A 14,992-nucleotide genomic window follows, 5' to 3' on the forward strand; every position below is an offset into this window, starting at 1 on the left:
GTCTGTATTCTTTTGCTTTTTCCCTTCATTCTTGAGCAATGAGCTCAGTCTGTCTTAGCTGTTTAAAATGTTCTGAAAGCCTCCTTCTTTTTCAGACAGCAGCAGGACTTTTTAGGTGATCTAGACAGTTCTCAAAATGCTGGTAGCAAATGAATACCTGTTCACCCATCGAGGGGGCAAAATGGAGTGACTTTTACCACATGGGTGTTGTAGAGTCGGTCATGTGTAATACTGTATGGGTTTGGTTCTCTCTGACTGGTAGGATGTCCGCAGAGTAGAATATGCAGTTTCACCTTGATACTCTTCTGGTGACTGGGGATGGAGTGGTAGTGTTTTTGCTTCATCAGCTCTGACCGTGTGTCATGGTTTGAAGTCCCAAAATCCAATTCCCTAGTCCAAGCCCCCCTCCCACATCTCAACCCAATGTGAGATGGGTTTTCCAGGCACCACACGAGACTCCAAATGGGGGGAAGGGAATATATTACAGTGACTGTACACATAAATAAATAGTATAATACACTATATACAATTTCAACTAACTCTACCATGACATACAATATTTACAATGGATCAAATCTCTTCTCCCTCCAAATAAAAGTCCGGGAGGGAAGAAGGGAAAAGATCCCTTTCTCTCTTTGAGCAGCAAGTCTCTCTAGGGCAGCAGTGTCTCTTCTTCTCTTCCATGCAACAGTTGCTGGATCTCTGCCAGCACACACAAGGGAGGCCTCCAAGCCTCTCTTGGCCCCCCGATGCAAACGAAGGGTCTTTCCGTGGGCTGCGTTACCCCAGACAAAGGTTGCTTCACCACAGTCATGTCGACGAAGTGCAGAAGCCTTCGTGACAATCTGGTATCTTCAGGGGATCCAAGCCCCTTCACAGAGCTTCTGTGCTCTGCCTCAAGATGGCTGCCAGCTTCTCTGAAGCCGCAGCAAGGGAGGGCCCAAAGTCCTCTCTCACACATTTCGTCCTGGCTGAGCTCTCAGGACCCTACATTTAGGACTTCCAATTAATAGGAGTCCACCCCCCCCATTTTTGGAAGGATCTCAAAGAAAGTTTGGGAGAGTTTTGCAGTTCTTACCCAACTTTCCCTCTGTAAAACTTAGTTCTCTCTGCTGCTTTCTTTCTCTCTCTCTCAGCTCACAGAAGTTTTTCTGTTTGCTTTGCTGCATGTTTGTTTTGGTGCTTCTCTTATCTCTTGGCTCTGTGCCGCCGCTTTTTCTCCGTCCACTGCTGCTCTGCCGCTTCTCCGTCTGCCCACTCACGGTGGAGAAAACTCCTTCAGCTTTCCAGCTACAGGTACTTAGCCCAGTCTTACACTGTTCCAAGTCCCTGCAGCCCCAGCCAAGGGGCTGGGGGGGTGGCCAGAGGCCCCAAGGGGCTCCTGCCCCTTCTTCCTCGTGGCTTCAGAACATGGCCACCTCTTCCCCAAAAACTACAACTACTTTCTTTTCCGGTCTAGAGATATGTTTATATTTTGCAGGAGCACTGATTGGGTCAAACCCCAAGGGTCACCACCCCCTGGGGGTTACCACTTTCTTAGCTTCACGGGAAAAACCTGGTTCAAACCACTACATCGTGAACTAGAATGCATTGTGTAATACATTACTGCTTCTTTTTAAGGTTCTACTGTTCTAATTGGTTGAAATAATTTTAATACAGATGCTTTTTGTTTCAGAATATATTGGGAAAACAGGAGGGGAAAAATAGCTTCCTGTTCCAAATAAAGCTGTTATCTAATAATAATAATAATGGCCCATCTTCGCGAACGAAGATTTGGGGAAAGGTCTTTTACCTTTCCAGCCTGCGCAATGGATTTTTTAGGTGAGACACAGCCTGCGCTGAACTGAGCCCACCCTTTAATCCTAAGGTTCATCTGCCGGGGCCAAGCAAGCTTGGACAATGGCAGTGAGGTCCTCAGGACGTAGGTTTGTTTAGAGTGTCCTTCTCATAGATGGATGGCCACACAGGGCTAACGACCTCCATCAGGCCAGGAGACCGGGATTTGAACCCGTGGTCGCAGCAGTGAAAGTCCTGCACGCTAACCACTAGGCCACCAGGGGTCTCAAATCTATGTCCCTAGCAAACCCCATCTTTTCTGACTGATGCTTTTCTAGCTAGTTCTTAATGACTTCCAGTGAGAGAGATGCTTTGGAGTCTTGTGCGGAGCTGAAGGTCTACAGTGGATGTTTTAGGGCTAATGTGTTATTTGCCTTCTGGTGGTAATGGGGTGGTGGTGTTGTGTGTTTGTTTTGGGTTTAGGGGTTTTTGGGGAGCAACATGGTAAGTCTGAATGTACTTACATTGTGTCTGCTGCCTTGATGAGAAATTAGTGTTTGACCCCAGATCTGGTTAATCTGAAAGCATTTCATTTCCTTGTGTTCCTAGTATTTCACAGTCAACAAATCATTAGCAAAGCTAAGTTTATATTCAGTTCTTCATACAATTAAGCAATTTCAAATATACTTCTTTTCTTGTTGCTTTTTTAAGTATTTTTCCCTTCCTGCCTTAAATGTTTACCCTTGGAAAATACCTAGTCCAATTTACTAGTACTAATTTGCCACTTTCTTTTGAAATATAAAACCAAAGTTGTCTTATGTCTTTAGATAATATTAGCAAAAATGTGGCTGTGAAGTGACAGTGAATAGCTATGCAAGATAGAAGCTATGCAAAATGGTCAGTGCTAGTAACGGCTGCATAAAAAGAAATCCATCATAGCTTGAGATCCCAGACAACAGAATTGATGTCTAACAGGCAGTTCCCTGTTTTATATTTTTGTAGTTTATTAGTTCTATCTGAGAATTTTCTATTTGTCCACATTTATTGCATTCTTTTATTTTACTTTTTTTGCAGACTGCTTCTCCAATTTGCCTTCATTGGTTACTCTAATGAAAGAAATACAAGACTTTATACATTTCAGAACTGTTATTTCATAGTCTCTGCAAACTCTACCGTCACTGTACTAATTTGCACAAACGTTATGTTTTTCATAGAAACCCCTGAGGGCCAGGAGTGACAACTTTTTTTTTCCCTTATTTTTAAATGACAGCTTAAGTTATGAAGTACAGATTGGCCTGCAAAAAAGGATCATTGATCTGATGCTGTCGGCACTGTTCAGAATTTTGCAAATATATCAAGAGGCAAAATAAAGTTATTTCAAGGTGTTCCCAGAGGGCAGTAGTCACAGAGAACCACAGAAAAATCCTTTCTTGAGGAGTTGGAAAATTAAATACAGGACAGTAAGAGACCGCTCTCTCCTTTTTATAGTTAGAACAGAAATACTTGTATCCTACAGTGCCAAACTCTTACTCTTTTATAGAACGTCACATCAAAGTATATCATAACTTGTATTCTTACCTGATTCCTGAAGTTATATGAATAATATCAGCAGCAAACTCAAACAGCACTAAGGAGAAACTGCCCTGTTTTCGTCGTTTTCAACAGATATGATGTTGCCAGGGATGGAGATATTGCAGTCCTATTTATAAATTTACGTTAATTCGTTTAATGACTTATGACTTTGGTTTTTTTGTAGTTATTTGAACTGCTAGGCCCTGAAGGTTTTGAACTCATAGAGAAACTCCTACAGAACAGATCTCTGATTCTGGAAAGATCTTTGACTTGTCCAAATGATAACAGATTCCAGGCTCTGCAAGGTAAGTGACTACAAAATTTTTATTCCAAACCAGGAAAAAGTAGTTTTCCAGCTGTTCACTTGTATTTCAAACAGTAGTGCTGTCAATGTGTATTTAAAAAGCAAGCAAAAAAAAAGGGGGGGTCAAGGGGGAAATGTATTTATGGGCTTAAACAAAGAAACTGTGGTCTTATTATACAGGAGAAACAAATACAGATTGCATATATTTATTTACTTTTCAACTGCCTATGAGCATGTGCAAATTTAGCATGTATTAAGGGTTGCACTTTTTCTGTTTTAATGGATTACTGTGAAAATAACTTGATTTTCCATTATTCCTCATCTGCTTTCCTCCTTCCACTCTGCCTTTGACTATCAACTAATGTAGGCCTTGGGGACAAAAAGCCCAGTAACAACCACTTCTGAAAAAAATGAAGTCAAGGATGTTAAAAAATAAAGTTAAAAATGAATAAGTGAGATGAGGAAACAAAGGAATTCAGATTTTATACTGTGATTTTTGCTTTTTTATGTGTTTTACAAATTGCTGTTTTAAAATAAGTCTTATTACTTTCTTTTCTGACAAAAATAAATCTGATTGTGTATAGGTTGTGACTTGGGATAAAACTTACATGGACATAGCGCCATGCAACCCATTGCATGTTCACAGTATATGGAGTTAGAAAAATGTAAATAGAACTAGTAAAGGGGGTTTTATGTATCCTCACAATAATTTTAACCTCTTTTTTAATGTGTCTTCAATGAAATGTTATATAAGCAAATGCTTAGGAGTTCATCTCTTACTGTGCTGATGATTAGTCTAAACTCATCAGAACAACCATTATTTTTACCTGTTTGTGATTTCTGAAGGGAACATCTTGCTATATAACAAGGTTTTGTGTCCTGGTATTTTTCCCTTCTCAAGTAATCAAATAATAAAAAATTAAAAATACATTCAGTAGAAATGGCATTATTGTATTTTTCTCCTATGTACAGATTTTAGTTACATGAATATTTTCTTCTCACTTAGCAGAAGTAGTATTTTGGAAGCTTTTATGAAATTATTCTTCATTATGCCATCAGTAAAATCTATCACAGTACTTTCTGCTAGAACGTGGAGGAAGAATATTTTCAATGTTATGCTTTCGAGACAATAGAAAAGCGTAACTGATTGTATGTATTTTTCACTGATGAGAGAATCCTTGTTTCACTGTGGTAAAGAAGTCAATGATATTTGGGTATCTTCTCTGAGATTGAAGATACTCTGCCCTGAATTCAGTCTATAAATTTTAATAAGGCTTTCTTCTTTTTAAGTTGATCAAAATGGTATTTCTAATGGGAATTGAAATCTTATCTTTCCAAAATTGCATTTGGGGAAGGGAATCATTTCTGTCTGCAGAAATTTAGTCAACTTTGCGTAATTTGTGCCTTGAGAAAATAAGCACAAGTCAAGGAGCTGTACGTGTTCTCCATTTTTGTACCATGCTGTGTTATTTGACTATTTCTTGTGTAATTTACTTCCATGGCAGTAAAGGTGATTGTTGTGCTTATCAGACAAATCAAGTAACATTTCTTTGCCCTAGTGTGTTCAGTCGAATTAAATTTAGTCCGGAAATTGCATCCATTGTTGTCCTCTTTTAATACAAGAGAGAGAGTTAAAGCTACAGACATGATGATATTAATGTGGACATTTTGACAGTTTATTAGATTTTTTCAATGCTGTTTAACAAGTTATTGTCACCTTAGCCAGTATGTATGCTGTGAGGTGTAGGAGTTTCAGTTTTGTTGTAGGTGAAAACTAAGCAGCACAAATTGTTCAAAATGTTAGTGGTCAAGTGGGTTTATTTGATGAAAAAAGTTTTTAAGTTTTTGGCTTCAGAGTTTGGCTGTGGAAGTACGTATGAAACATAACTGAGTTAAGTATATAATATTCAATCAAACGTACATAAGCTAATCATCTTTGCAGAATTTTGAAAACAGAAGTTTAAAACCACCAATACAGTTAAAAAAAAAAGAAAACAAAACAAATATCTCCAGCCTGTTGTAAATAAAAGACTTGGTTGTGTCTTTGGTTTTGACCAGTACTGACCTCAGAAGGGTGAATGTGACTGTGCTTTTTCAGACTTCCTGCTCCCCTAGATTTATTGTTTTCTGTAATTGTTCTATGGTTCTGAGTCTTCTGGAATCCTGCTGCTTATCCACATATAGGGAAAGAGTTCTTGCGGTTGTATAGAATAGGATAGGTGTTCTCTCTTGTTTAGGGAAATTACATTGTGAATATGCTTTCAATACAATCATGTTATCTAGTATATATACAATAATTGTTATGTGAAAAAGCTATTTAAAAAAAAAAAATCACCCCATTTAATCTTGTCTCAGTTTGAGACAATTTGGAGGGGGCAGAGACCTCGGATGGAAGTCTCCTTACTCTGATTCAATAGCCCTGGTTCTCTCCATTACAGAGAGAGACAGAGAGAGAGAGAGAGAGAGGAGAGAGCAAACATGCCTAGATGTAAGTGAAAAAGGCGAACAACTACACAGTCTACATAAAGCTCAAACATTTTTAAACATACACATGCACAAAACCCCAAAACAGGCATGAAACCCCAACCAAGCATCAAAAAGCAAACCTTTAGAATAAAACTGGGGAAAAAAGATGGAATCCAGTACTAACGGGGATGCATGTCTGTTAACATATTGCAGAACAGTGCAAGAAGTTTATAGGAGAAAATGCTAAGCCCAATTATGGTTGTCAAGTTACAATTCAGTCTGAACAAGAGAAGTTGTTAATGAAACAATATCGTCGGGAAGAAAAACGAAATGCCAGAAAAGAAAAACAAGCTGGGGAAGATGGAGAAGTTTCTGGAGAAGGACAAATGTACTTTGATCCCAAAGAGCTGCGGATGCAAAGGTAATAAATCCTGAAAGTTCAGAAATGCTTCTATTGTAATTGCTACTTCAACTTATCATAGTAGTTTATTTTCTTTTAGTTTACTTTGGTGATTAGGTGATTCTGACTTCAAGTCACATTTTATTGCAAGCATAGAATTTTTTTTAATATGAAAACCTAATTTTCAGGAAAGAAAGCAGTGATCTGCTTAATGAGAATCTTTTTGATCTCATCTATGTGGGCTGGAGATGCAGATTAGAGGGGTAGGCTATCTTTCTTAGTTCCTGTATGCACACTACTTGCTTAAGATTTATGAAGTCTATACTAAATCTATTAGAACTATCTTTCTTTTTTTCTCTCAAGATTAATGGGCACTATTTTCCATGTTGTCAGCTAGAAGGTAGCAGGAGGAGTAGAGGAGGGAAAGGATAAGGAACAAATAAGCTGTTGTATTTTGTATTGAGAAAAATATAGTGGGACTGGTATCTAACCGTGAAATCATCTTGTTTTATTGCTTAAAAAGAGGCAAAACTGCATTTAGGAAAACCTTGCACTTATTGGATTGCACTTCTGAATTTTACGTATACAGTGTGTTATAAGGATTTGGTTTAACTGATGCCAGAGAATAACACTGTAAAATTTTTTGTTGATTATTTTATGCAACTTTTTTTTCTTAAATTTCTGCATTTCTTGCTCTTACTTTAATATACTGTGTTCAGTTTTTGTCATGATCGCCTAAAATGGGCAGAATTATTGCAATTATTTTTCTGCTTTCAGAGAACTAGCGCTTTTGAATGCTCGAAGTATGCCAGTCTTAGGTAGACAGAGAGAGATGAGCTTTGAAAAAATTCATTATCCTCATGTTTATGATTCCCGAGCTGAAGCTATGAAAACATCAGCATTCATTGGGGGTGCAAAGGTACGTGTTTGGTGCATGACCCTTCTTGAACAGTACATCTTTCCCAATGAATAATGTTTAGCAGGGTTCCCTTTGTTCCCTTAGTCTCTTACTTATCAGAGTCCAACGTATGAAGCAGTGCTTCTTTTCAGATGATTTTAAACACTTCCATATATTCTGTTTTTATTTTGCCTCTCAAAGAAATCTTGTTCTCAACTAATGTATTTGCTTTTTTTTCTAGGGTCACTTATATATTTAAAATACTGTTTTTCTATCTTTTGGATACCTTTGAACTGACTTTAACAAAATGAATGCTTTATGAAGTTCTACACTTAATGCATTCTGAAATGTAATAAATCAGAGTTATTTTGGGGGGAGGGGTTGAGACTATTTTCTCAGTAGTAAAACTGATTATTTTCCATTTGGGGGGTTCAGTGCTGTCTATAATATGAATCACTGAGATTTGCTTTTGTTTTGGATTCATTTTTTGAAGGAAATTGATAAAGCATTGTTCTAAGTAAGTTGTACATAATGACACTTTGTGTTTTCATACTTTCAATTAGTTTTCCTGTAATACTGTTTTAGGTGTTCTTACCAGAATCAGTTCAGAGAGAAAATAATAAAATGTATGAAGAGGTGAAGATCCCTCATAGTGAACCAATGCCTATTGGCATTGAAGAGAAAATTGTTTATATTAAAGACTTAGATGAGGTGAGTATACCATTTCAAAGATATTAAATTAGTTTTTACTTTGTATTACAAAAAAACCCTGGAAAAATAATTTTTATCAATGATATGCGATATGTAAATGCAGCCAGTTAATTTCTTGACTACTAATTTGGAGAGTATTTATTAGGAAATGTAGTTCAGTGAAATCATCCCTTTTATGTTGACTCAAATTCAAGGAATTCGTGATCTGAACTCCTTTTTCATGAGTTGCACTTCTCAATTCCTTTGGCATTACCTGTTCAGTTATTTATGGTTTTGAGCTGTGATCTGAATCACCACAATGAAATGAAAGTATTACAGCAGTTGTGTTCTCTTTCTGAAGATCACATGGCGATGTGAACCTGAGTTTCTGTATCTGGACTTGTACAGGTTGGCTTGTGACTGCACATCACTGTTTTGCACTAGGCTTGCAGTCCAGTGCAGTTCAGGGTGTTGAGTGTGGTGTTATAGATTGTGTGGGGTGCAAAGTCTTCTCAAATTGTTCTTCTTTAAACAGAAGAGGGCAAATCATCATTAGCAAAACGTTGATGATAGAAAGTAAAGGCAGAGAGGAAAAATGCAAGTAAAACAGGCATTAACATTTTAACTTTTGCTGATTTAAAATGGTGCAAAAGCTGAGGTAAGAGAACTAAATTTGTTGTTAGTTATTTACAGTCTAGAACTTGCAGTAGTCCATCACATGTACCTCTTTACTTCTCATTGTATATGTCAAATCTATTGAAAAATGGAAGATTTGATTTGAATAGAGACATAAAGAGCAAGCTATATGTACATATGAAGAAGGTTTTATGTTTCTTAGTTCTTCAGCATATAACATGGAAACAAATTTTTCCACTTTGTGGGAAAACAGGAAATGAGAAAAAATATGGTTCAGACAGAAACATAACTATCTAAAATTAATACTTTGCGGATTTTTACACATCTAATGTTTAAAATAATTGTAAAAAATGCATCAGTTATACAAATTTCACAAGTAATTCTCTTTTGTACATTGTGTATCATCAAGAGGTATTCTTTTCAGTTTTATAGTGAAATTTTGAAATAGAAATATTTTTCTTTAGAACTTTACTCTTTGATATGATTCTTATTACATGAGATCAAATAGAAGTGTCAATAACAAATACAATTTTGAATGTTTGAACACTTATGTGTATAATTTCTGCCCTCAATTTTAATATCAGTTTGCAACAATAGGTGACAAATTTAGCAAGTTTGTCCAACTGCAGGACTTGTCAGCTTCCTGCTTCCGTTAGTGAGGCTCATTGAAACTTGTGGAATAGCACATTTTTATCAATGAGTTAAAAGAGGCTGAAATTGCCAATGGGGAAATTTTTTTCGTTGTTGTTTTGTCTGTATGGCAGTTTCAGATCTTTAAGTTCAGAAAAAATCTTGGTTGATACTTAAAATTTTTCCCAATTAAGTGGAATCAGTTAAAGGGCATGAAGATTTTCCATCAATATATTTTATTTTTGGTTTATTAGTGTTAAGCAAAAGCAGCAAAATAATTTTTTTTATCTCTCTCCCTAGAATGCATAGGTGTTCATAAATAGCTTTGTTATATCTCTGTATAGATATATTTGCAGGATTACCTAAAATACAAACAGGTGAGCAAAGAGTAGAGATGACAGTAAATATAGCTGTTGATAGTTCATAGCTAGAAGCTTTTAAAGGCATCAGGAGGAAGTTGAGAGTTTTGCTGCTATTGACTACTATGAGATGCCATTAGTGGTAGGGTTTTGATGTACGACATTGAGTTAGTCTAGACATATAGATTAAGGTACTCATTCTGTTTAATGAGTCAATTTACATGAAACCCATGATCCACAGGAAAAAAAAGGCACAGAACAACCAAGCCATCTATTGTTGCTGGTTTTCTGAGTGTTATATATTGAGCTCTCTAAGCACTTGCTGTCTGTGGAGAAATCCTGATGGTTTTAAAAATTATAAATGTTCTTCTTCATTGTCTTTTTAATCTGTACGTTTTCATTTGCATAAAAGTAATCTCTCTATCTGTTTCTCACAAGCTATGTGATTTTGATCACATTGTCAGCAGTTTGGGTGGAATATTTGACCGTGTAATGTGTATTCCAGAATATACTATAAATTTAATCTTCAAAGCTCTTCAGGTCAGAACTGAGTTCATAAGGAGTTCATTTATATTTTGAACTGTTAGCCAAAAGTTAAACTTCTGGATCCTGTAAGTTGAAGTAATCTTGCACTTTAAATATTCTGAAGTATTAGTTAAGGTTTAGATTTCCTCATTTCCTTAACCTGATATAAACACAGTTTGAGAAGAGATGAGAAAAATATATTCCTCTAGATACTAATTTTAACAAACTTCATTTTAACCATATTTTAAACATGTATAGGCTTATTTTTTTTTATTTTTTTTCTTATGTACAAATATAAGACAAAATGAGAAAACCTCTATGAACCAACAGCAAAGGGAGCAGTGATGTGTTAAAATAGTCCAGATATTAACATGAAGTTCTTATTTATAGGATTGGCAATGTAGTCATGATGCATCTTCCACTGCACTCCAGAAAAAAGAAATAACATATTTAAGCCAATTTTGCTACTATATTATCTGAAATCATATGGCCAGTATTTTCAAAGTAAGTATTCAGCTTAGTTAGAGCCTCCTTGCAAAAGGTCAGGGCTTTCCTAAGGAGTTTAACTTCATGATTAGTTAAATTATTCCACATGCAGATTTTTCTGAAGCCATGAAAGCTCTGCCTGAAAGAATATAGATGCTAAGATGAAACTCGTGATATAGACAAAGGTCCAAATTTTTGTAGCTACCGTTCCTACACAATCCCATTATGCACTGCAAAGATGAGATCAGGAGGGGCCAACCTTTCACAATTTAGAAGCGGTAAAAGCGTACCATAGCATGTCAAACTGCTGGCATTAGCGCTCCTCTGCTGTCTGTGGTGTTCCTTTTTCTGCTTTGTCACTCATACCTTTCTACATTATGATCTGAACTGCTGCTTCACCTCCTCCCACAGTCTCACTCCACCTGTGTCATCTCATATTCTTTGTTTCCTACCCCTGTTGAGCTGGAGCAGAAGCAGAGTGCCATGGAGGGTGCTTTGCTGCTGCTTGGGAATGTCTCTGGTGTTCGGTGGTAGAAGGGTGCATTGTGTCCCAGGGAAGGAGTTGCAAGGCAGCAAATCCCACCCCCAGCTCCCTTTGCAGATAACTATTTTTCTTGGCATTTGTTCCTATTTGGAGAGCCGTCTTTTCACCACAGTACAAGCATACAAGCACAGGTGGTTCATGATTGGTCACACCAATTTAATCTGAAGTATTCCGATTCTACTACTTGTAAAAGTGACACACCAGCTAAGTTGTTTCAATAATGAGAATTCGAAAAATGGAGTAAGCGCAAGCTTAGATTTATTATCTTTGCTTTCTTGACAAGCAGCTTGCCATTAATGAAATATATTTTTTGTACTTACTATAAAGGTGGTTTTGCGTCAGGCTTTTTGCAAATAGATGTACTTTTAAAGTCATAAACTCAGGTCAGGGAAAGTTCCTCTTCAAGACTGTGAAAACACATTTTATCTAACAAATTGCTGTTGGTGAAAAATTACTTCAGCTTTTTACCTAAAGTGAGTGTTCAGGGTAGGATTTATTTCTTTGTTTCATGTTATTTCAGTTTCCTTTTACTAGCACTGCTTAATGATCTAAATAAGAAGTGTGGTTTTTTGTCTCTGTATTATGTGAAGGAATTATTACAAAATCAATATTCCCCCTTTTCCTGTAATGTTTTCTTGTTTATAGAATTGTACAAGGTAAGTCTACTGAATAGAAATGTGGATGTTTTTGCATAAATTACATTTTTCAAATCCAAAATATTGGACCATTAATTCCAAACTTGATCCTGGTGTTTCAGTCGCATATTTTTCAAACAGCAATTGGTGGTTGGACTGAAAGGAATAATTTAAAAAAATATTTTTAATTTTATTGAAATTTTGACATTTATCCAATGAATTATACTCTAAATTTGCTCCGGGGAAAGTTTACAAGTTCTGTAATCATTAGTCCCTTTAAGACAAGGAAAACCACATAGATCAAGGTACAATAATTTTAATGGCTGGTAACATATATTAGGAATTGTAATCTGTCTTCATATTTCATGAGGGGTGACATCCAAACAAGGAGTTAATATTTAACATTGATCTTAATCTTAAAGCCTACCAGTTCTGGTTTAATGTTCTTCAGTATGCAAGTTAATAAGTATTCTATCATTATTTTAGAATCCCAGGTGTAATATTTATAGTTTCTGCATCAAATTGTTTGATTATCTAACCCTTAGCTGAGGCTTTTATGCATTGTTTCATTTAAATTGCAGGAATAAATACTATTGCTTTAGTTAAAAGTAAGTAAAATATGTGCTTCATGCCAAATGATTTTCATGCCAAAGCAGTTTATTGTCTGTCTTGTATAAAATTACCATCTTTTCAATTAAGAAAATCCATTTTTTAGTAGAAATAGTTTATTAACGTCATCAAAAAAATCTGTTGCTATGATGTGCAAGCTGTAAACTGATATTCTGGTTTTGAAATTTACCTGTAATCTCATATTGTAGAAATGCAAACGTACTCTGTGGCTTGCTACTAATTCACCTTTGGAAGACACTTTCTGTACTTGAATATAATTCATTGAATGTAATATTTTTAAAACATGTACCTCACTTGACTGCAGCTTCTACTACAGATAGATATCACTATATGATTTCCTGAATGCTAAGAAGTTCCTTCTTCTTTCAGCAATGGAGAATATCTTCCCATGATGATAAATCTCTGAAAACTATTTTGAAAAATATTCTTACTTTATTGATATAGCCTTTAATACTACAAATGGTACCATAACATTTTTCTGGATTCACAAAACCTTTCTATTATTCTAAAAATCCTTGCCAGTAAGATGCTTTTCTTTGTTCAATAGAATCACTGATTTTATTGCATACCGGATTACTAACCTGACTTATTTTGGGGAACACCTTTAAAACAAAACATATCTAAATAATTTCTAGAGAGAAAGAAACTTGATATGATAATGCCAAATTAATTTGATATGGTATTTGAAATAAAGGTGCACTGTAGTGTTAGCAAGACTTTATGAATTAATTCCGTGATGAAATGTGTACATTTGAATTCCTTAATTTAACACATCGGTGTCCCAGCTTCAGTAAGGCAGAGTTCTTAGGAGCACAGCTTGGGAGGATCAGCAGTTATGACCACCCTCCAATTATCAGCAGTTTGAGCAGTTGAAAAATTAACATTTAACAGAGAGGATTAGTAATGGAGTAGGTAGATATAAAAGAATAAAAAAATAATTTACAAACAGATAATTTTTTCAGTAATCTGAGATTATTGTTTCAAACATCGTTCCACCTATATCTGCTTTCTCCTAATACGACAGTATTTTTGCATCTCTGAAGTTTGTATCAAAATATATAAAGTTGGTTTCCTAGAACATCAGAATAAGAGCTTATGCTAGTGCTGAAATGAGAGAAAAGAATGAACTATCTCAAAAGAGGTATACTGAGGATAATGATTTTCTTTTTTAAAGTAGTGATAGTAAAAACCAAAAATAAATAGAAGTGTCATTAGAGATAATGATATCAAGGCTATTCTAAAAATAAGAAAGCAAGAAATAGAGATTGACATTTTGTTTTCTGACAAAACTCATAAGACAACTTCTTTTCCCGAGGTACACATCCCAGGTATGTGCTAGGTTTTACGAGCTGAACATAGTACTGGATATGTTCATCTTTTAGCCATTTCATGGGTTTCCTCCAAAGCATTTTATTTTGTTACTTTGTATAAGTATTTAAAAATAATATTTTGAAATGCAGTGCTACCTGGTAGTACCCTTAGAAATTGAAAACTCAGCATAAAGATGTGTTTGATACTATTATAGTCTTTGAGAGGACCTATCTCAACACAGGATGAGAAATTGAAGTTCTTTTCTCTGAAGCATCTCTGTGTTAGGCAGGTGTGACTTCTCTGGAATCTTTGCCTTGTCTATTCTCAGGTCAACATTATCATAGACTTAAAAAGGTAGTAACAGTTTTAACAGACCACTATTTTATATATCCTCCTCTTTGTCTCCCTCAGCTTGCCAGGGTTTTACTATTTCATTTTTAAACAAAAGAAAAAAATCTGTATGCAAAAAAGACAGTCAAGCCAATCTGTGTCCCTTATACAGATGTATGTGAGATGCAAAAAAGAGGGGATGATGATGAATAATTGGAGAGAGATGAGAACTGAAGCATGATCTTATGTCAGATTCTGTGAAGAGCAAAAGGCAGCTTTCACTGAGCAGCAGCCCGTATGTACTGAAACAATGTGTGTCAATCCACCATTGTGAAAGTAATGCCATAGTTCACCTCTTTTGCAATGGGGAGGAATGAAGGTAAAGGAAGCAAATACATCATGTCTCACGTGAGTTTTGGATCTAGGCATTATATAATTGGTCAGATGTAAGCCTATATTTGCTCAAACTACATTCTCCTTGGCCTGTTTATATGATGCGGCTTTCATTTTTGGTATGATGATGTGGATCGAAGCACTGTAATGTGACCATTTAAAAGCAGATTATTTTTATACAAATTGAAAGAATATTCACCGGAAAAGTACAGGGAAAACAAGCTTTTATTATTGTCCCATAAGAATGGGGAAGTATTGCATATACTTTCTCAAAGTTTTGGTTTACCAGGATTATTGGAGATATTCATAGATAACTTGCATCCACATTTCCATATTGTACAATGTGTCTCTGACTTAAAAAAGCAACCAATACAGCAATTTGCAATGTAACTTTTTTCTTATTCCAG

General features: G+C 35.8%; 1 protein-coding gene across 2 annotated transcripts in view; it reads left to right on the forward strand.

Moving 5' to 3' along the window:
* Window positions 1-14,992, forward strand: part of ASCC3 (activating signal cointegrator 1 complex subunit 3) — a 267,886-nt gene that overhangs the window by 46,015 nt on the left and 206,879 nt on the right. For both annotated transcript variants that reach the window (XM_027694522.1, XM_027694514.1), the window contains exons 5-8: window positions 3,533-3,653; window positions 6,332-6,539; window positions 7,296-7,437; window positions 8,002-8,127. In XM_027694522.1, coding sequence (XP_027550323.1) covers window positions 3,533-3,653; window positions 6,332-6,539; window positions 7,296-7,437; window positions 8,002-8,127 — 597 coding nt within the window. The remainder of the gene's footprint in view (window positions 1-3,532; window positions 3,654-6,331; window positions 6,540-7,295; window positions 7,438-8,001; window positions 8,128-14,992) is intronic.

This window comes from Neopelma chrysocephalum, unplaced genomic scaffold (genome assembly GCF_003984885.1).
Source record: "Neopelma chrysocephalum unplaced genomic scaffold, ASM398488v2 Primary Assembly neopelma1_23b, whole genome shotgun sequence".
NCBI lineage: Eukaryota > Metazoa > Chordata > Aves > Passeriformes > Pipridae > Neopelma > Neopelma chrysocephalum.